General features: G+C 47.3%; 1 protein-coding gene across 2 annotated transcripts; it reads left to right on the top strand.

Moving 5' to 3' along the window:
* The first annotated feature begins 10749 nt into the window (after positions 1 to 10749).
* On the top strand, positions 10750 to 18816 carry ZNF792 (zinc finger protein 792). Of its 2 annotated transcripts, none has more exons than XM_024238420.3 (4): positions 10750 to 11455; positions 14111 to 14237; positions 14817 to 14939; positions 15603 to 18816. In XM_024238420.3, exons 1-4 carry the CDS (start codon positions 11423 to 11425, stop codon positions 17216 to 17218), a joined length of 1899 nt encoding a protein of 632 aa, XP_024094188.3. In that variant the 5' UTR covers positions 10750 to 11422; the 3' UTR covers positions 17219 to 18816. The 2 variants fall into 2 exon arrangements, with proteins under 2 accessions (XP_024094188.3, XP_024094187.3); XM_024238419.3 differs by having other exon boundaries at positions 10751 to 11024.
* Positions 18817 to 22800: the final 3984 nt, after the last annotated feature.

Here is a 22800-nt window from a genome sequence, read left to right as displayed (position 1 = left end):
TTTGGTGGGAGATTAACAGAGAATTCCAGAATGACTAAACAAACCCACAATTTTGGGGAGGAGAACAAAAAGAAAGAATGAAGACAAAATCCCCCAGAAATGCTCTCAACAGTGAAGAAAGAGAGGTCAAAAGCTGGGTATTGCTACATCCTGGAAACAGCACATAGGAAATTAGGAAATTTAGGAAGGTGATTTCTTGTTCTAATTCTGCCTGATTCATGCAAATTCTGGCATATCTATTTACGCCTCTGTCACTCAGTTTTCGTCATCTGTACAGATAACCTACTCTAATCTAATGCAGATGGGTGTTATATAAATGCAACAGTGCACCTAAGAGTGCGTTGGGAACCATGAAGTTCTATATAAATAGGAAAGAATACACTTTTTTAGAGTCCCTCCTAACATCGCTGATCTCTGTCTTCCAGGCACCTTCTTTCCTGGAGCACAACTCACCAATTCCACCATCAGCTGGTTTCTTCCTAGGTCACAAAAGCAATTGCGAACGGGGCTCCATTGAGGGGGGACCCAACTCATTACTTCTCTCAGGGGGCCCTCAATGGAGTTAGAAAGGCGAGACCAGCAAACACTTACAGGAAACTGCCGTGAGCCCCATCACTGAGCATGGGTGGTGGTGGGTGAGCTAGAATTTGCTATCTGAGCAGTTGGTGTTTGACTTGAGTCTTTGAAGCACCTGGAAAATAAGATCACACGTCCTTGGTGTTCCATGTTTGCCCTGACCGCACCATTATCTGAAGGCCCCTGAGGTCTGAGGTCTTGCATTCCAGGAGGCCCTTGAGGGTCAGGGCTTTATGTGTTTCTCCTGTGCCTACACACACAGGTGGCGTGGAGTTGTTTCGTGGCACAGTTGCATTTGTACACAAGGTTCTTACAGTGTGCAATGACCCAGGCTTGCAGCCCTTCTCAACCTTAACTGTACAGTAGAATCCCCAGGGAAACTTTTAACAATCCGGGCAGCAGGCTGCACCCCAGACCAATGCAATCAAAATCTCTGGGGGTAGTCCCTTGCATCAGGGATTTTAAAAGTTCCTCCAGGCCAGGCACGGTGGCTCACGCCTGTAATCCCAGCACTTTGGGACGCTGAGCTGGGCGGATCACATGAGGTGAGGAGTTTGAGACCAGCCTGGTCAACATGGTGAAACCCCATCTCTACAAAAATACAAAAATTAGCTGGGCATAATGGCGAGAGCCTGTAATCCCAGCTACTCTGGAGGCTGAGGCGGGAGAGTCGCTTGAACCCCAGAGGCGGAGGTTGCAGTGAACTGAGATCGTGCCGTTGCACTCCAGCCTGGGTGACAGAGGGAGACTCCATCTCAAACACACACACACGAGGGAGACTCCATCTCAAACACACACACACACACACACACACACACACACACACACACACACACACAGTTCCTCTGGTGGTTCTAACATGCAGCCAAGGTAGAGAACCACTGAGTTACAGCCTGGCCCTCAAGGGTGTACATGAATTGCCTGGGTGAGGGGGTTGACAAAAATGCAGATTTTGATTCAGCTGGTCTGGTTTTAAGTCCTGAGGTTCTGCTTTTCAAACAAGTTCCCAGAAGCTGCTGCCGCTGGTGGCCGGACCGCATTTTGACAGAAAGGGGCTGGAGCACAAGCAAAGTTCCCTGGGACCGGGATTGTGGTTCTAGTGCCCTCTGGTGGTCAGGACCTCCCTAGCAGCGCCCCGCAGAGAAGAACTGATGATAGAAGCCCTGGCTAACAGAATTTCTGGCGGACACCTGGATTTCAGCCTTGTAATAACCGGAGCAGAACCCAGCCAAGCCTGCTTGGACTCCTGACCTACAAAACTGTGAGATAATAAACGGGTGTTGTTTGAAGCTGCTAAATTTATGGTAATTTGGTGTGCAGCAATAGGCAAGAACAAGCTTCATCGTAACAGGCCGGCTGAGAAGCCCAAACCCACAGGCTCGACCCAGTGACCTTGCACAACGTCTCTTTTCTAGTTCAGGCAGGTGGATTCATTCCCAACCTCCTGCTCTCATGGGAGACGAGGTGGAAAGGATTGTACTTCTTGCTGCCTTACTTTTTCATGACTGCTGACTTCTTTTCATCCTACGATGCTTGTTGTCACTGACACCCGTGAAAGCTCAGGGGTGGGATGGTGGTGGGGTTGTTTGCTCTCTGTGGCTGATTGTATTTTCCAAAGGTGAATGCACGGATATATCCCATGCCACATGCCCTCCTTACAATGACCTTGATGACTTGATCTCCTTCATGGAGACATGGGATTTATGTTCCCATCCCTTCAATCTAGCAGGCCTGAGACTGTGGCAGGAGTGACCCCAGGTGACTTTGAAGGCTAAGTCATAAAAGGGGATAACTTCTGCCTGGCTCTCTCTTTCTCAGGGTGCTCATCCTCGGAACCCAGGCTCCATGCTGTGAGGAAGCCCAAGCAGATGCACAGAAAAGCCACCTATAGGTATCCTGGTCACAGCCCCATCTGAGAGCCAGCATCAATTGCCAGACTTATAAGTGAGAGAGCTTTCAGAAGGTTCCAGCCCCCTGTCTTCAAGTGGCCCAGCTGATGCTGAGTGAAGCAGACATGAGCCCCAGTGAGTCCTATCCAAGTTGTGGATTTGTGAGCAGAATAAACATTGTTTTGATTCTGGAGCAGTGGCTCATGCCTGCAATCCCAGCACTTTGGTAGGCTGGGGTGGGATGAATGCTTGGGGCCAGGAGTTTGAGACCAGCCTGGGCAACATGGCAAAACCCTGTCTCTACAAAAAATAAAAAAATTAACTGGGTGTGTTGGTGTGAGCCTGTGGTCTTAGCTACTAGGGAGGCTGAGGCAGGAGAATTGCTTGAACCCGGGAGGTCAAAGCTTCAGTGAACAGTGATTGCACCACTGCACTCCAGCCTGGGTGATAGACCCAGACTCTGTCTCAAAAAACAAACAAACAAAAAACCCCAAACCAAAAAAACCCCACATCGCTCTAAGCCACGAAACTTTGGGATGATTGTGATGCAGCAAAAGAAAACTAGAACACTGTCAGGTTTTTCCCGAGAACAAAACACTGAATTTGACCCCGTGTAGGGGTTGGGGTGAGGAACCTTTGGTTTTGATAAATTACAGGTGAATTACCTGTTTTCTATTAATTACTATTTTTTGTTTTGTTTTGTTGAGATGGAGTCTCACTCTGTTGCTCAGGCTGGAGTGCAGTGGCACGATCGTGGTTCGCTGCAATCTCTGCCTCCTGAGTTCAAGTGATTCTGCTGCCTCAGCCTCCTGAGTAGCTGGGAGTACAGGCGCCCACCACCACGCCTAGCTAATATTTTGGATTTTTAGTAGAGACGGGGTTTCACTATGTTGGCCGGGCTGGTCTGCAACTCCTGACCTCAGGTGATCTGCCTGCCTCGGCCTCCCAAAGTGCTGGGAATACAGATGTGAGCCACTGTGCCCAGCCCATTAATTACTATTTTTAAAAGGCAGTCTCATGAGAAACTAAGCACAGTGCTTATAAACCATTAGGAACTCCCCAGAAAGTTTTTGGAATATTAGCATTTTTATAACTTTTTTTCTTTGCCACTTACTTCACTTAAAAGATTCTCTCTTTAAATAGTTCTCAAGGACAGTCCAGACCCGGGGGAAGGGTAGTTTGAGATATTTTTCTCCTGGGACCTCTCCACTTAGGAGTCTGGTGTTAGGCAGACTTCTAAGAGGGCCTCCAACAACCTCCACCTCCTGTTTTGGGTGCCCTTGTGTCATTTTCTTCCCTTGAGTGTGGGCCCGGCTTTATGACTTTGCTTCTAACCCAAAGAATACGGCAAAGGTGGTGGGAGGTGGCTTCTATGATGAGATTACAAAAGATTGTGACTTCTGTCTTATGGCAAACTCAACTGCCTTCTTGGGTTGCGTGCTTTAATGAAGCAAGCTCTCCGTTCTGCAAGGCCCAAGAGGGAAGGAATTGAAAGCAGCTTCAGGCCAAAAGCCAGGGAAGAACTGAGGCCCTCAGTCCCACAGGTTGTATGAAGTGAATGAACTTGGAAGTGACCCCTTTCCAGTTGAGCCATGAGATGAGATATTTGTCCTGGCTGGCACCTTGATTGCATTCTTGGGAGAGAACATGAAACAGGGAACCCAGCAGAGCCATGCCTGGGTTCCAGACCCACAGAAACGAATAGATAATAAAAGGGTGTTGTTTTAAGCCTCTGCGTTTTTGGATAATTTGTTGTGCAGCAGTAGGTAACTACCACACTGACCCTCCTCTGGCTCCTGCAAATCATTTCTGTGTCCGAATCCCATGCTGCTACCATGCTCAGGCTAATCCGCACCCACCCTCCCCACACACACCAGGCGTTTCAGATGAGCGCATCTCCATGAAGCATGCATTTCAGTTACACCCAGCCTGGGTGTCTGTACCTGCATTTGCTAAAACTGTGTCAGAACACTCGACCTCATTCCTCACCCCTTTGTGTTGGGAGCAGGCCCCCCAAAATCTGGCCATAAACTGGCCCCCAAACTGGCCATAAACAAAATCTCTACAGCATGGTGACATGTTCATGATGGCCATGACGCCCACGCTGAAAGGTTGTGGGTTTACCGGAATGAGAGCAAGGAACACCTGGCCCACCCAGGGTGGAAAACCGCTTAAAGGCATTCTTAAACCACAAACAATAGCATGAGCGATTTGTGCCTTAAGGACATGCTCCTGCTGCAGATAACTAGCCAGACCCATCCCTTTATTTCGGCCATCCCTTTGTTTCCCGTAAGGAATACTTTTAGTTAATCTATAATCTATAGAAACAATGCTTATCACTGGCTTGCTGTTAATAAATATGTGGGTAAATCTCTGTTCAAGGCTCTCAGCTCTGAAGGTTATGAGAACCCTGATTTCCCACTCCACACCTCTATATTTCTGTGTGTGTGTGTCTTTAATTCCTCTAGCACTGCTGGGTTAGGGTCTCCCCGACAGAGCTGGTCTTGGCACTTTGTATCTTCTCTCCCAGAGCCTGTGTCCAATTCCGTCTGAAGCAGGGAAAGCTTCAGCCACATTGTCCACCTGATATAATTTGGATATTTGTCCCCTCCAAATCCCAGGTTAAAATTTGATCCCCAGTGTCGGAGGTGGGGCCTGGTGGGAGGTGTTTTGTTCTTGGGAGCAGATCCCTCATGAATGTGTTGATGCTGACCCCACAGTAATAATAGTTCTCCCTTGCTTCCTGCCATGTAGTCTCTACACACCAGGTCCCCTTCACCTGCCATCATGAATGGAAGCTTCCTGAGGCCTCATCAGAAGCTGATGCTGACGTCATGTTTCCTGTACAGCCTGTAGAACCTTGAGCCAAATGAACCTCTTTTCTTTTCCAGATAAAAATAAATTAGTGGCTGGGCACAGTGGCTCACTCCTGTAATGCCAGCACTTTGGGGGCTGAGGCAGGCAGATCACTTGAGGTCAGGAGTTAGAGACCAGCCTGGTCAACATGGTGAAACCCTGTCTCTACTAAAAATACAAAAAATAGCCAGGTATGGTGGCGCGCATCTGTAGTCTCAGCTACTTGGGAGACTAAGGCAGTAGAATTGCTTGAATCCAGGAGATGGAGATTGCAGTGAGCCAAGATTGCACCACTGCACTCCAGCCTGGGTAACAAAGCCAGACCCTGTCTCAAAAATAAATAAATAAATAAATAAGCTGGGTGTGGTGGCACATTCCTGTGGTCCCACCTACTCAGGAGGCTGAGGCGGGAGGATCACTTGAGTCTGGGAGGTCAAAATGGCAGTGAGCTATGATCATGCCACAGCACTCCAAAGTGGGCTTTAGAGCAAGACCCTGTCCCAAAGAAATAAATCAATAAAAATAAAAATAAAATTACCATATGACCCAGGAATCCCACTACTGAGTATACATCCCAAGGAGTTGAAATTGGTATGTCAAAAAGATATCTGCACTGCCATATTTATTGCAGCACTATTCACAATAGTCAAGCGACTGAAGTGCCCATCAACAGATAAATGGATTTGTACAATATGGTAGAGATACACAACTGAATACTATTCAGTCATAAAAGAGAAGAAAATCCTGTCAACTGGGACAACAAGGTTGAATGGGAGGACATTATATTAAGTGAAATAAGTCAGGCACAGAGGACAAATACTACATAATCCCACTCATATACGGAAACTAAAAAAGTTGTCTCATAGAAATACAGTGAAATGTTGGTTACCAGAGGCTGAGGTTGCCAGGTGGTGGGAGTGGGGCAATGCTGGTCAAAGGATATAAAATTTCAGGTAGCTAGGAGGAATAAGTTCAAAAGATCTATTGTACAACCTGGTGACTGTAGTTATGTTGTATTCTTGACAAGTGCTTAAAGAGTAGATTTTAAGTCTTCTCAACACAAAAAAGATAACTAAGGCTGGTGCCATGGTTCACACCAGCAATCACAGCACTTTGGGAAACGAAGGCAAGGAGGAATGCTTGAGCCCAGGAGTTTGAGACCAGCCTGGGCAACACGGTGAAACCCCATCTCTGCAGAAGATACAAAAAACTGGCTGGGTGTTGTGGTGCATGTCTGTAGTCTTAACTACTCGGGAGGCTGAAGTGGGAGGATGGCTTGAGCCCAAGAAGTCAAGGCTGCTGTGAGCCATGATAGTGCCACTGTACTCCAGCCTGGGTGAGAGAATGAGACCCTGTCTCAAAACAAAACAATGTGAAGTGATGCATATGTTAATGAACTTGATTTAGTCATTCTGAAGCAGGATATTTCCCTGACCCTTTCTTGGATGGGAACTAAAGTGCACGGGCGCTGGCAGGGACGAACTCCACTCATTTGTTGTTCCACCCCTCATGGGAGGGGGAGCGCAGGTGAGTGAGTGCAGGAGACGGGGTGAGTGCTTTTGGGTGCTGGCAAGAGCGAATTCCATACTGGCCCCATGGCAGCGTCTAGGGGAAGGTGTCTGTGACCCCTGAAGCCCCTGAGGAAGTGCTACAGTGCCCTTTTAGCTTTGCCATCCATGCATAGCTTAAGTGTTAACAGCTCAGTGGAGGGTCAGTGTGACAGCCTTTTGCACCCACACTCATGGCACCCAAGTTTTTGTCTGGCATCCAGGAGGAATGAGGTCACACAAACAAATTGAAGATGGTAAATGCAGGGGATTTTATTGCCAGTGAAAGTGGCTCTCAGCAGGAAGAGGAGCGGAAAAGGGGATGGAGCAGGAAGGTAATCGTCCCCTGAAGTTTGGCCATCCCTGGCCATCCTCTCCAAAGCTATGCTGTCAAGCTGTCCTTTTGAAGTCAGGCTGCTTCTCTCCAACATCCAACCATAGTCTCCAATGTCCAGCTGCTTTTCTTCTCTCTGCCAGCTGAGCCTGGGGTTTTTATGGGCATAGGATGGGCAGCAGGGTGAGCCATGGGTGGTTTTGGAAAAGGCAACATTTGAGTGGGAAAATAGGGATGTAAGTTCTCACTTTGGGCCGTGGTATCAAGCTTTTCAGCTTGATGGACCTGGCCTCTTCTGCCCAGAATTTCCCTTCCTTCTGTCCCTATCAATTCCACAATGTATCTATATTTCAAAACATCATGTTGCATACAATAATTATATATGATTTTATCAATTTAGAAAAACAAAAAAATGCAGCTATAAGAAAATAATAAGATAAAATCAAGTAGGCAAATATTACTATGGTGTGCTTTCATGTAAAAATCATAACTATTCCCTCTGAGGCGGTACTTGCTGAGTTAGAGTCATTGTATATTTTGACAATATCCAAAAGACTGCACAGAAGTGTCTCTTCTCTGCCGCCCCACAGCAGTGTTTGTAAGACTCTTGTGATGATGATGTTGGTAATGACAATAGCTTTTATGCTATTGAATGAATTCCTGAGAATTCTGCTAGCCAGCAGGAATTCTGTCCTGGGCCCTGTTATCTACCATTGTAACCACCCAATAGGTCCTTCTTACCTGCTACAAAAAGACCTTGGCATTGCAGTAAACAGTGTTTAAATGGCACAGGGCCAGCCATGCCATGGGAGAAATAGAGTTATTACTCAACTTGATCTCCCTGAAAATTCAGTGATCAGAGGTTTTCAGGGATAATTTGGTGGGTGGGGGGGCCAGGTAGTGGGGAGTGCTGATTAGTTGGGTTAGAGATGAAATCACAGGGAGAAATCAAAGTTGTCTAACTGCACTGAGTAAATTCCTGGGTGGGGACCACAGGACCAGATGACCCAGTTTATCAATCTGGGTGGCACTAGCTGATCCATTGAGAGCTGGGTCTGAAAAATATCTCGAGCACCAATCTTAGGTTTTACAATAGTGACGTTATGCCCAGGAGCAAATGGGAAGGTTTAGAATCTTGTGACCCCTGGCCGCTGGCTGCATGACTCCTAAACCATACTTTCTAATCTTGTGGCTTTTGTTAATCCTGCAAAGGCAGTCTGGTCCCCAGGCAAGAAGAGGGTTTGTTTCAGGAAAGGGTTGGGTTTTTTTGTTTGTTTGTTTTTGTTTTTGAGACGGAGTCTCACTCTGTTGCCCGGGCTGGAGGCGATCTCAGCTCACTGCAAGCTCCATCTCCTGGGGTTCATGCCATTCTCCTGCCTCAGCCTCCTGAGTAGCTGGGACTACAGGCGCCTGCCACCACGCCTGGCTAATTTTTTGTATTTTTAGTAGAGATGGGGTTTCACCGTGTTAGCCAGAATGGCCTCGATCTCTTGAATTCGTGATCTGCCTGCCTTGGCCTGCCAAAGTGCTGGGATTACAGGGGTGAACCACCACGCCCGGCCTAGAGGGAAAGGGCTGTTATCTGTTTCAAAGTTAAACTATAAACTAAGTTTCTCCCAAAGTTAGTTAGGCCTATGCTCAGGAATGAACAAGGACAGCTTGGAGGTTAGAAGCAAGATGGAGTCGGTTAGGTCAGATCTCTCACTGTCATAATTTTCTCAGTTATAATTTTTACAAAGGTGGTTTCACCATGTGACATGTAGTATCGGGGGAACCCACCCCTGATAATTCAATGTGGGTTCTTTTCTATTTTCCCTAAGTGTCGGCCAGTCTGAGAAATAAAGGGAAAGGGTACAAAAGAGAGAAATTTTAAAGCTGGGTGTCTGGGGGAGACATCACATGTCAGCAGGTTCCGTGATGCCCCCGAGCCGTAAAACCAGCAAGTTTTTATTGGCAATTTTCAAAGGGGTGGGAGTGTACGAATAGGGTGTGGATCACAGAGATCACGTGCTTTAAGGGCAACAAAAGATCACAAGGCAGAAGGTCAGGGTGAGGTCACAAGGTCAAGGCAAAACTAGAATCACTCATGAGCTTCCATGTCCCGCTGTGCACGCATTGTCATTTATAAACATCTTAACAGGGTTCAAGAGCAGAGAACTGGTCTGGTCTGGTCTGACTAGAATTTGCCAGGCTGGAATTTCCTAATCCTAGCAAGCCTGGGGGCACTGCAGGAGACTAGGGTGTGTTTCATCCCTATCTACATCTGCATAAGGCAGACACTCCCAGGGCAGCCATTTTAGAGGCCCTGCCCTGGGAATGCATTATTTTCCCAGGGCTGTTAATTATTAATATTCCTTACTGGGGAAAGAATTCAGCGATATTTCTCTTACCCGGTTTCGGTAATAGGAGAAATATGGCTCTGTCCTGCCCATCCCACAGGCAGCCAGACTTTAAGGTTATCTCCCTTTTTCCCTGAAAATCGCTGTTATCCTGTTCTTAAGGTGCCCAGATTTCATATTGTTCAAACACACATGCCCTACAGACAATTTGTGCAGTTAACGCAATCATCACAGGGTCCTGAGGTGACATACATCCTCAGCTTACGAAGATGACGGGATTAAGAGATTAAAGTAAAGTCAGGCATAGGAAATCACAAGAGTATTGATTGGGGAAGCGATACATGTCCATGAAATCTTCACAATTTATGTTCAGAGATTGCAGTAAAGACAGGCATAAGAAATTATAAAAGTATTAATTTGGGGAACTAATAAATGTCCATGAAATCTTCACAATTATGTTCTTCTGTCACGGCTTCAGCAGGAGCCTCCGTTCGGGGTGCCTGACTTCCTGCAACAATGTAGTGTTATTTTTCCCATTTTATTTACTGGATTTCAATGAGAGTCCCTGCTGTAAGGTTGGAGCCAGCATTGGAGTCCCCAGAGGGCTTGTTAAAACAGAGAAGGAGGCCTGGCACCTTGGCTCACGCCTGCAATTCCCAACACTTCGGGAGGCCGAGGTGAGAGGATCGCTTGAGCTCAGGAGTTTGAGACCAGCCTAGGCAACACAGGGAGATCCAGTCTCTACAAAAAATTTTAAAATTAGCTGTGTATGATGGTGCACGCCTGTATCCCATCTACCTGGTAGGCTGAGGCAGGAGGATAGCTTGAGCCCGAGATGGAGGCTGCAGTGAGCTATGATCAGGCCACTGCACTCCAGCCTGGACAACAGAACGAGACCCATCCCCCACCTCCCCCTCCCCAAAAAGTAGAGAAGGCTGAATCCCATCCCCAGAATTTCTGAGTCCTTAGATTTAAGTTGTTGCATTTTCAGAACTTGCATTTTCAGCCAGTCCCCAGGTGATGCTGATGTTGCTGGTTTGAGAAGCCCTGAATCAGAGCGACATTTAATATTACAATGCAAAGACCCCGCCCATTGGGTACTATCCCCATTTTCCAGTGTGAATTTAGGTCCCTTAGGGGTGAAGCGGCTGGCCGATGCCCACACGCGCAGGAAGAGCACTGGGCCTCTCCTCCTGGACCTCCGAGGGTGGGCGGGGTTTAGCGCGGACGGCCGCAGGCTCGGGAGCGGCCCCTTTAAGGGGAAGGCCTGAGGGCTGCAGGCTGCGGCGGTGGAGCCCCGACGAGATCCGCTCTCCTTCCCGTCCTGGACCCCCAGCCTGACGAGAGGCTGGGCAGAAACTCGCGATCCCTAGGCCCTGCCTGTGCACCAGCGGCTGGCGCCAGGCCAATGACAGTACGGGAGATGGCGACTGTCCCGGCCGCCTCGGTGGGGGCCGGAACTTCCTGCACTGCAGCCTCGCAGGTCATTTCCCGGCGGGGAGGCTGAGTCCCCAGGAGCTGGGGACCCCGGGTTGGGGGCGGGGCGGGTGGGGCTGCGCCCGTGAAGCTGCCGCGCCGGCTTTCCCGGACCGCGCGGGGGACAGTGAGGCCGGGACCCCCTCCGCGCCTTTGCACCAGCCGTGACCCCTTGCAACTGGGGTACCCGGCGGGGCTGCGCGCTCTCAGCGCCGCCAGAGCCTGCGCCCCGGGCCCCGTGCGCATTTTGCACGGGGGAGACTGAGGCTAGGAGTGCGACCCTCAGCCCGGGGTCACACCTCGCCTGGGGCACGGCCAGGTGGGTGGTAGCCTCAGCCTGCGAGACCCCCTCCCCCCGCCCCGTGGTCGCCTCACCGTGGGGCCCTGCTCTGACCACAGACTCCGATGGCGGCGGCGGCGCTGCGGGACCCCGCGCAGGTGAGTGCTTGGACGTTAGGCCCTTCGCTGTCAGCCCCCCATGCTTCTGTTCCCGGTGTTGAGACGCAAAAGATGGCTTTGTTCTAGGACTTTTCGCCTTTCCCATTTCCTTGCTTTTGAGTCAGGGGACCCTGGAAGGGAGTCGCTCCCAGCTAGGATCCTGAATCAGGTCAGGGTTTATATAAAGTGGCTTCCGTTGCTGAAATGTAATGGGATGAAGGGAGAAAGGGCTTTGTAGGCACAGGAACCAGCATGCGCAAAAGCTTGGGGGGTGGGGTGGGGCACGGTGTGGAGACTGAGTTGGGAGTGTTCAAGGAACCCCACCCAGGTCACTGTTATTAATATTATGTCTGCTGGAACCAGAGAGCAGGTGGGCTGAAGACAGCCCAGAACGGCAGGCTGGAGAGCTGGGCCTCTGTTCTGAGGGTGTTGGAAGGTTTAGGGCAGAGGAGGAAGATGCTGTGACTCAGGTCTTAACAGGCTCCCTGTGGATGCACAGTGGAGAACTGAATGTGGACTGAGCCGCAAGCAGGGATGCCAAGGAGTAGCCCAACGGAATAGCCCAGGCCAGTGCTGCTGCTGGCCGGGCCAGTGCTGCTGCTGGCCGGACCAGAGTGGGGACTGGAGGTAGAGGAAGTGATTGGGAACTTGATGTCTTTTAAGTCAAGCTGACCAAATTTTCCGATGTGGAGGGTGAGAAAGAGGAGGGAAGAATCCATGGTTTTTGGTTTGATGAATCCAGCTTTATGAACTGAGAAGTTGGTTGTAGGAGGAATTTTCCATGGAAGCAGTAGAAGTTAGGTTTTGGCCAGGTTGAGCCTGTGATGTCCCAGAGACCCCCAAATGGAGTTGAAGAGTGGGCAGCTAAACACACAGTTAGAGTGTTCTGAGGGAGTTGTTAAGGTTATGAGAGACTGGATATTCATTTGAACAATGGCCAGATCATGTATACAAAAAGAATTCTGCCCCAGAACCTGCCCAGGAAACCAACCCCCTTATCTACAATAAACAACCCATACAGCAGGAAGCCAGCCTGCTGTCTGTCAGACCCACAGGAAGCCAGATTGCTATCTGGACTGACAATCCAGGAAGTTAAAACAATAACTTCTGTAATGAGCAGTCCCAAATGGCCAAGGTTTGATTAATAACAGACAGCTTTCCTAATTTTTGCTCCTGCTTCTGATTTAAGAACAACCAGAGAAAGGCAGATATGCACCCTAACCAATCACATAGGATGCCCATTTCTAGTTCACCCACCTACGAACAGGAGCCTCCAACCAGGGCACGCCTGAAGCCTTCCTTTTCTTTTGCTATAAAACTCTCCCACTCCCGGCTTGCATTGAGTCTCTCTTGCTATAGTGAGCTTTGAGTAAGTAGCCTTGGCTTTTCTCATTTCATTGGTCTTTGTTTATTTCAACAGTTAGAAACATCCAAAATGTGACATCTGGTGTGTGGACGGGAGCGTAGCTGTGTGTCAGATTTAGGAGGTGAAACTTCAGGTCATGGTGACAATGATGTTAAAAAAAAAGAGGAAGGTGGGGCTGGAAAACTGAGAGCAGGGTTCTTGCTTGGGGACTGTGGCTTGTTTGGCATCATAAAGACAGGTGAGGAACAGTAGTGGTCATGGTGGGCTATGTGGGTGTATCAGAGGGTCTGGCAGGTGGCCAGATCATCCCAAAGAGTGTAGACATGAATGAGATGGATGCTGAGGCTTAGCAGTAGAGGAGGTAATATTGCAGTGAGGCCTGGGCTGGTGCTTACACACTCACCTATGTTCTCACCAGGCTTCTGTGGTGACCTTTGATGGGGTTTGTCCTCAGGCTGGGGAATTAGCTTGGGGCAAGAGGGGTCAGCTGGCAGAGTTGCTGGCCTTAGGTGGGTGGGGGTAGGATGGCCAGAGGGATTGGGGTTGGCTTTTTTTTTTTTTTTTTTTTAATGAGTGTGAGTGATGACAGGGTCAGAATGTGCAACAAAGAAGGCCAAGGGTAAGTGACACCCATGTGTGCCGTGGGTGGCTTAGGTTGAAGCCAGGCCAGGGGAGGTAGGGGGCTACAAGGCAAGGGTGGAGCGCTCCCTCTCCCCCTTACCTGGGTGTTGCCCTTGGCAGTGGAGGCCATCAAAGGTCTGGGGCAGGCTGGGATGGTGGTTGTGTTTGCCAGGCACTCTCTGGATGCCATGTGCAGAGTGACACATGGGAGCCCATGGAGATGGCTAGGATAGGGGCCAGGATGGGGAGAGGGTAGCAGTGGCAGTGGGAGGCCGTGGTGAAGGTCTGGAGCTGTGAGGGTGGTGCAGTCCAAAGAGTGAAATGCACGTGGGAGGGAGTGTGAGCTGTTCACCCCAGGGCTCTGGACTGGGGTTTAAAGGAGAAGCCCACATTTGTGTCTGAGAAGCATGACGTTGGTGACACTAGGGGAAGAGGCTGGCAGAAGAGGGAGCTGGGCCCTGGACTTTAGGCCCAGAGCTTAGAGAGTACCTCTCTGCGCCCTGCCTGTTGCTGCTGTGGGCTGACACAGTGGTCACATGAGGCGCCCACAGAACCAGGGCCTGCTACCTCCTGGAGCTGTGGAGCTGGGGAGGAGAGTGAGCAGGGGATGGGTAGGGAGTCCCAAGGACAGAGACTGATCATGGAACGAACTGTCCCCATCATGGCAGGGCTGCGTGACCTTTGAGGACGTGACCATTTACTTCTCCCAGGAGGAGTGGGTGCTCCTCGATGAGGCTCAGAGACTCCTGTACTGCGATGTGATGCTGGAAAACTTTGCACTTATAGCCTCGCTGGGTAAGGCTGTCACCCCTACCCCGGTGTCCTGAGCTCCTCTCTGCCTGTCCCCTTTGCCCAAGAAACAGCTCTTTCCTTCCCACAGCCAGACCGCTGGCACTTCCATCCCCACTTGCCTGTCCCCTTTGCCCAAGAAACAGCTCTTTCCTTCCCACAGCCAGACCGCTGGCACTTCCATCCCCACTTTCCTGGTAAGTGTGTTGTGGCTTCTGGGGCTGAGCTATGTGCATTGTTCCCTCCTCTCCCTCGGCGGCCCCCACACCTGTTGCCTGAAGCCTTGCAGGAAAGCTCCAGGCATGAGGGGTCTTGCGGTTAGCTGCATGACTCCCTCTGACTTGGCCATTCCCTCCTGGGTGATTATCCAGATCTGACAGTTCTGTGGTTTAGATTCTGTGCCTTTCCTCTTGCTAATATTTCCTAAGCCTGACTGTGCCAGGAATTCCAATCACTGATGTGGTTACTGCTTGCCGTGACCACCCAATGTCCCTGTGTCATACGGAGTTTCCTGTCCTGTAGTCTATCATGGGGTAGTTCAACTGGGCAGGTGCTGTCCACTGATCCATTCTGTCTTTCCCTTAGGACTTATATCTTTCAGGTCCCACATCGTTTCCCAGTTGGAGATGGGGAAAGAGCCCTGGGTGCCTGACAGTGTGGATATGACTTCAGCCATGGCCAGAGGGGCTTATGGCAGGCCTGGCTCTGGTAAGCAGCGATGGGAGCTAGGGGAGGATGTGACATCACCACTGTGTTTACATCATACCAGCATCTTCTCTCGTATTCATCATCATTTGATACCAATGCCAGTAGCCAGACCACGTCTCTGCTTTTCCTTCCCCATGCTTGACACATTATCTACTTGTCATTACTATTCTGAGTTGGGCCCCTTGGCTGTGCCCCACTTTTCTGGCCTCCGTTTCTCTCTTTCAGCTTCCTCTGTGGCACTTTCCAACACCGGCCTACACTTAATATGTTGTGAGATACGTGCTTTTCCTTGATGTGCTTGAACACCAGCTACTCAGTTGCAGGTTTTGCTGGGTCTAGATCTTCTCACTGCATAGCCCTCACAGGTTACCAGCAGCCCAAGCCCTGCCAAAAGGCCTTTAAAGAGAAGTGAGTGGGAGACCCTGCCTCTCTGCCCAATACTGTCCCCCATCCTTGTGTCCCTGGTCCTGATAAGGCCTCCTGTATTTTGTGACCTGGCTAGGCACAGTATGGCAGAGCAGATTATTCCTTACCCTGACCTGAGCCTTCTTGTGTTGCCAACAATTCCATGGGCTTATTCTAGGGTCAGCCAAGCATAGGTGATGGGGCTCTTTCCTTCTATTAAAGTTTATATGAACTTCACCAGCATTTCTTTGCTTTCAGATTTTTGCCGTGGAACAGAGGGCAAGGACTTACCTTCTGAGCATAATGTTTCTGTAGAAGGAGTGGCACAGGACAGGAGTCCCGAGGCAACTCTGTGCCCCCAGAAGACCTGCCCCTGTGACATATGTGGCCTACGTTTGAAAGACATTTTGCATTTGGCTGAACATCAGACAACACATCCCAGGCAGAAACCATTTGTGTGTGAGGCATATGTGAAAGCCTCTGAGTTCAGTGCAAACCTTCCCCAGAAACAGGTGCAACAGAACGTACACAACCCTATCAGAAGGGAGGAGGGCCAGGTTTCCCCTGTAAAGACCTGCGGAGACCACACATCAGATCAGCTTTCCACCTGCAGGGAGGGTGGGAAGGACTTTGTGGCCACAGCAGGGTTTCTGCAGCATGAGATCGCTCCCAGCAATGGGGAGCCGCACAAGGCCACCGAAGGTGTGGTGGATTTTCACATTGCACTAAGGCATAACAAGTGCTGTGAATCTAGGGATGCCTTCAATGACAAATCCACTCTTGTTCAGCACCAGAGAATCCACAGCAGAGAAAGGCCTTATGAATGCAGCAAATGTGGAATCTTCTTCAGTTACGCCGCTGACCTCACTCAACACCAGAAAGTTCACAATAGAGGAAAACCGTATGAGTGCTGTGAATGTGGGAAATTCTTCAGCCAGCACTCCAGCCTTGTTAAACATCGCAGGGTTCACACTGGTGAAAGCCCTCACGTGTGTGGTGACTGTGGGAAATTCTTCAGCCGAAGCTCCAACCTCATTCAGCATAAGAGGGTTCACACTGGTGAAAAGCCATATGAGTGCAGCGACTGTGGGAAGTTCTTCAGCCAGCGTTCCAACCTTATTCATCATAAGAGGGTTCATACGGGCAGAAGTGCCCATGAGTGCAGTGAATGTGGGAAATCTTTCAACTGCAACTCCAGCCTAATTAAACATTGGAGAGTTCACACTGGAGAAAGACCTTACAAGTGTAACGAATGTGGGAAATTCTTCAGCCACATCGCCAGCCTCATTCAACATCAGATAGTTCACACTGGCGAGCGGCCTCACGGGTGCGGCGAGTGTGGGAAAGCCTTCAGCCGAAGCTCTGACCTCATGAAACATCAGCGAGTTCACACTGGTGAGCGGCCTTATGAATGCAATGAATGTGGGAAGTTATTTAGCCAGAGCTCCAGCCTCAATAGCCACCGGAGACTTCACACTGGCGAACGGCCTTACCAGTGCAGTGAATGTGGGAAATTCTTTAACCAAAGCTCCAGCCTCAATAACCACCGGAGACTTCACACCGGCGAGCGGCCTTATGAGTGCAGCGAATGTGGGAAAACCTTCAGGCAGAGGTCCAATCTGAGGCAGCACCTAAAAGTTCACAAACCAGATAGGCCCTATGAATGCAGCGAATGTGGGAAAGCCTTCAACCAAAGGCCTACCCTCATTCGGCATCAGAAGATTCACACCAGAGAAAGGAGCATGGAGAATGTGCTCCTTCCCTGTTCACAGCACACACCAGAGATAAGCTCTGAGAACAGATCTTATGAGGGCGTTGTCAACTACAAGCTGAAACTTGTTTATCCAAGTACCCACCCTGGGGAGTTTCCCTAGGAATGCTAGCTGTGTTGGAAGCTTTCTGGAGACAAGTTAAATTATCTTACCGTGGATTTTATCAGCGTTTTTTCACTGCTGGGGTTGTGATAGAAGCCATGTCAGCACCACACACTGCAGCTCTCCAAAGAGTGTGTCCACCACTCCACTGTGCTCAGGGAAGGCAGACCTCTCCTCTCTCTTTCCAATCCCTAAAGGGAATTAGGAGTAGTCTGAAGCCATGGGACGATGTCACTCCTGCCCTGTATGGCTGGTTTAGCTGTGGACATGACCAACTTTTGGCTGTGAAGACCTGAGTAGGGTTTTGCCAACAGCTTGTTCTAGAGAAGGTTTCCCTTTTTCTGGGACATTGTGGGTCTCATGTTATGCCTGTGAAGGATTTGTCCAGCCTTCATGTTACTCTGCAGAACAACTTATCTCCTGTGCATTGCCCTGGTTCATGCGATGATAACGGCCTTATGATAAAGCCGCCTTTAATCTTCCATGTTCTGATCACTGTGTAGGGTCGTTCAAGAACAGGGTTAAGATCTACCAAACTGAAGGGGTCTCCAGATTATCTTGGAGTGGACAGGAGGATGGCAGAGAACAACTGTCAATCCAGATTTGACCTCATTTGCATTGCCACCAAGGCCTCCTAGGAAAAATTGTAGGAATTTATGGGTATAATATTGTCTGAATGGCATGAATTTTTACCCTGAGGAGGGGGCAGTTGTGACAACCTCCAGTGCATGTGGGAACAGCATGAATTGGGTCCCTTATTCCCAGGGGGTGCCCCATATTCCCCAACACTGTAAAGCAGATGCTGTTTAGCACCTGCCAAGGAGCCATATGCCCTGAAGTTCAGCATTAGGCAGGTATCTCTTAACTGTAAGACATACCAGGCCCAGCTGGGACCATAATTTGTACAGAAACAACTGGACGTGATTAATAGGGAGTAGGCGAGATTATAGCAAACCAGCAGAAATGGACCTGTGCTAAAGGTGCATCTGTGAATGCTCCCTTGAATGTGACTGTGCACGATTCAGGGTTTGCAGAAGTTCTCAGGACCTCAGACCTCTGTCCTATGACTAATGTTACTGGCAGAGCAAATAATCTAAAGGTTTTGGTTTTGTGGATTACCATCTCTGTGCTGTGCATCTCAAGGCCAGTGCTGTGCTAGTAGGAAAATAGGGACTGAGAAAAAGCAGATCCTATACTATAGGGACTGTAGTATCTATGACATAGCCAGTCATTCTTTGCTCCCAAGGCAAGAAGAAAGAGATGGCAGAGTCAATATAGGGTTGCCAAATCGGATTTCTAAAATGAATGGGAGGTTGGATTTTTATGTGCAACGGTTTCTTTTAATGCTTTGTTGATATGTAATTGTCATGCAATAATTATTCATATTTGGTAAGTTTTGTACATACATTATGTACACTCAGGGAACCAATACCATAATCATGATAATGAACGTATCCATCACCTGCAAAGCTACCTCATGCCCCTTGACAGTCCCTCCTTGCCTTCCCCAGGAAACCGTTGATTTACATTTTTTACTTTAGATTTGTTTGCCTTTTCTAGAATTAACACAATTGGAATCATAAAGTATTTATACTCTCTTTTGGTCTGGTTTCTTTCATGCAGCATAATTATCTTGAGAATCATCCATCCTGTGTGCATATATAGTTCATTCCTTTTACTACTGAGTAGTGCTATACTGGGTGAGTGCACCATAGTTTTTTATGGTTTATTTAAAAATGTTAAAAAAATCTGATGAAATATACTTAACATCAAATTTACTATCCTAACCATTTTTAGTGTATACTTCAATGGTATTAAGTAGATTCGTATTGTTATGCAACCATCACCACCATTTGTCTCCAGAACTCTTCAATCTTGCAAAACTGAAATTCTGTACCTGTCAAGCAATAATTTCCCATTTTCCCTTCTCCAGCCCCTCAAAACCACCATTCTACTTTCTGTCTGTATGAATCTGACCACTCTAGGTACCTCATATAAGTAGAATAATAAGTATTTGTCTTTTTATGGCTAGCTTATTTCACACTTAGCATAATATCCTCAAGGTTCATCAATGTTGGAGCATATGTCAGAATTTCCTTTTTAGGGGATTAGTATTTCCTTGTATATGCTGCATTTTGCTTATCTATCACGTGTCAATGGATGCTTGGGTTGCCTCCACCTTTTGCCTATTGCGAATAATGCTGCTCCAAACATGAGTGCACAACAAATATCTCTTCAAGACCCTACTTTCAACTCTGTTGGGTATATGCTCAGAAGTAGAATTACTAGATGATATAGTAAATCTATTTTTAGTTTTTTGAGGACCTGACATACACTGTTTTCCACAGAGCTGCACCCTTTCACATTCTTACCAACAATAAACAAAGTTTTAAATTTTTCAGGGCCGGGTGCGGTGGCTCACGCCTGTAATCCCAACACTTTGGGAGGCTGAGGCGGGCGGGGTCATGAGGTCAGGAGATCGAGACCATCCTGGTTAACATGGTGAAACCCCGTCTCTACTAAAAATACAAAAAATTAGCTGGGCGTGGTGGTGGGCACCTGTAGTCTCAGCTGCTCGGGAGGCTGAGGCAGGAGAATGGCGTGAACCCAGAAGGTGGAGCTTGCAGTGAGTCGAGATCGTGCCACTGCACTGCAGCCTGGGCAGCAGAGCAAGACTCCATCTCAAAAAAAAAAACCAAATTGTTTTTCTACATCCTCACCAGCACTTGTTTTTGTTTTTTTTTTGGTGGTAGCCATTCTAATGGGTGTGAAGTAGTATCTCATTTGATATGCTTTCCCTAATGATTTGTGACTTTAAGTATCATTTCATGTGCTTACTGGCCATTTATCTTTGGAGAAATTTCTATTCAAGTATTTTCTCCATTTTTTTTTTCACTCATCCCTCCTTATCTCCAATTTTTTTTTTTTTTTTTTTTCTGAGACAGAGTCTCGCTCTGTCGCCGAGGCTGGAGTGCAGTGGCACAATCTCGGCTCACTGCAAGCTCCGCCTCCTGGGTTCATGCCATTCTCCTGCCTCAGCCTCCCAAGTAGCAGGGACTACAGGCGTCTGCCACCACGCCCGGCTAATTTTTTGTATTTTTGGTAGAGACGGGGTTTCACTGTGTTAGCCAGGATGGTCTCGATCTCCTGACCTCGCGATCCACCCACCTCGGCCTCCCAAAGTGCTGGGATTACAGGCATGAGCCACTGTGCCCGGCTTCTTATCTCCATTTTTGAATTGAGTTGTTTTGTTGTTGAGTTTTACAACTTTTCTGTATATTCTGGGTACTAATCCCTTATCAGATATTTTCTCCCATTCTGTGGACCTTTTTACTCTGTTCACAGTGTCCTTTGATCAGAAAATTTTAAATTTTCATGAGGTTCAATTTGTCTATGTTTTCTTTTGGTGTCTTTGCCTTTGGTGTCATATCTAAGGAACCATGCCACCTATGTCTCTAAGAGTTTTTATAGTTTTAGCTCCTACGTCTAGGTCTTTGATTCATTTTGAGTCACTTTTTGGAGTTAATTTTTGTATATGGTGTTAGGTAAGGGTCCAGCTTCATTGTTTTGCGTGTGGATATCCCATTTTCGTAACACCATTTGTTCAAAAGACTGTCTTTTCCCCATTGGTTGGTCTTGGCACCCCTGTCAAAAATCATTTGAGCATGTATGTGAGGGTTTACTTCTGAGCTCCATTGTATTCTATTGGTGTGTATGTCTGTCCTTACACCAGTTTCATGCTGTTTTGATTACTGTAGCTTTGTAGTAAGCTTTAAAATTAGGAAGTGTGAGACCTTCAACTTTGTTCTTTTGCAATATTCTTTTGGCTGTTCAGGATCCCTTGAGATTCCATATTAATTTTAGAATGGATCTTTATATTTCTGCACAAGATATTATTGGGATTTTAGTAGGGATTCCACTAAATCTATAGATCAATTTGGGTGTTATTGACATCTTAATAATATTAAGTTACTCAGTCTGTGAATATGGAATTTCATTCCATTTATTTATGTCTTTGTTTTCTTTCAGGAGTGTTTTGTAGTTTCATTGTACAAGTTTTCACCTTCTTGGTTAATTCCTAAGCATTCTATTACTTTTGATGCTAATGTAAATGGAACTGTTTTCATGATTTCCTTTTCAGATTGTTCATTGTTAGTGTATGGAAATGTAAGTCATTTTTCTGTGTTGATTTTTTTTATCCTGCTAGTTTGCTGAATTCATTTATTAATTTTAACAGTCTTTGTGTGTGTGTGTGTGTGAAAACTTTAGAATTATCTACATATAATATCACCTGTGATCAGAAATAATTTTACTTCTTCCTTTCCAATTTGGTTGCCTTTTACTTCTTTTCTTCCGTAATTACTTTGGCTAGGACTTCCAGTACCATGTTGAACAGAAACAGAGAAAGAGGACATCTTTGCCTTGTTCCTGATCAGAAAGCTTTTGGTTTTTCACCATTGAGAATGATGTTAGCTATGGGTTTTTTATATATGGCTTTTATTACGTTGACGTAGTTTCCTTTTATTTCATTTTTTGAGTTTTTTTTACATGAAATGGTATTGAATTTTTGTCAAATGCTTTTTCTGCATCAAAAGAGGTGATTGGTTTTTTTTCCTTTATTCTGTTAATATGGAATAGTATATTGATTGTTTTTCATGCATTGAACCATCCTTGCATTCTAGGAATAAATCCCACTTGGACATGGTGTATAATCCTTTTAACATGATGCTTAATTTGGCTTGCTAATATTTGATTGAGGATTTTGGCATCAGTGTTCATAAGGGATATTGGTCTGTAGTTTTCTTATGTTTGTCTGGCTTTGGCATCAGGGCAATTCTGGCTTCATAAAATGAGTTAGCAAGTGTTCTCTCCTTCAGTTTTTTGGAAGAGTTTAAGAAGGATTGGTGTTAGTTCTTTAAGTGTATAGTAGTATTCACCAGATAAGCTGTCAGGTCAGGGCTTTTGTGTTGTTCTTGTTGAGAGGTTTTTGATTCTCTATCTTTACTGTTGATAGGCCTATTCAAACTTTTCTTTTTTCTTTTCTTTTTCTTCTTCCTCTTCTTATTCTTCTTCCTATTCCTCTCCTTCCTCTTCCTCTTCTTCTTCATCATCGAGAGAGAGAGTGAGAAAGAGAGAGAAAGAGTCTCGCTTTGTCACCCAGGCTGGAGTGCAGTGGCATGATCATGGCTCACTGCAGCCTCAACCTGCTGGGCTCAGCAATCCTCCCACTTCAGCTTCCTGAGTAGCTGGGACTACAGGCATGCATCATCATATCCAGCTAATTTTTATTTTTATAGAGACAGGGTCTCTCTATGTTGCCCAGGCCAGTTTCAAACTCCTAGGCTTAAGCATCCTCCTGCCTTGGTCTCCCAAAGTGCTAGGATCACTGGCATGAACCATGGTACTCAGCCTTTTAGTTTTTCATGATTCAGTCTTGGTAGATTTTGTGTTTCACAGACTATATCCATTCTAGGTCAACCAATTTGTTGGCATACAATTGTTCATAGCTCTCTTGTAATTTTTCTTATTTATATAGACTCTATCATAGTGTCTTTATTTTAATTTCTAATTTTATTAATTTG

This window comes from Pongo abelii, chromosome 20 (genome assembly GCF_028885655.2).
Source record: "Pongo abelii isolate AG06213 chromosome 20, NHGRI_mPonAbe1-v2.0_pri, whole genome shotgun sequence".
Classification (NCBI taxonomy): Eukaryota; Metazoa; Chordata; class Mammalia; order Primates; family Hominidae; genus Pongo; species Pongo abelii.
Note: the sequence above shows the minus strand (reverse complement) of the source record. Positions and strands in the feature narration are given on the sequence as shown.

What these genes read in the sequence shown, in the direction of transcription:
- ZNF792 (XM_024238419.3), top strand. Translation starts at nt 10,950, where the DNA reads ATGACAGTACGGGAGATGGCGACTGTCCCGGCCGCCTCGGTGGGGGCC. An exon ending in TGCACTTATAGCCTCGCTGG is followed by an intron (nt 14,238 to 14,816) that starts GTAAGGCTGTCA and finishes TCTTTCCCTTAG; the next exon opens with GACTTATATCTTTCAGGTCC. An exon ending in TTATGGCAGGCCTGGCTCTG is followed by an intron (nt 14,940 to 15,602) that starts GTAAGCAGCGAT and finishes CTTTGCTTTCAG; the next exon opens with ATTTTTGCCGTGGAACAGAG.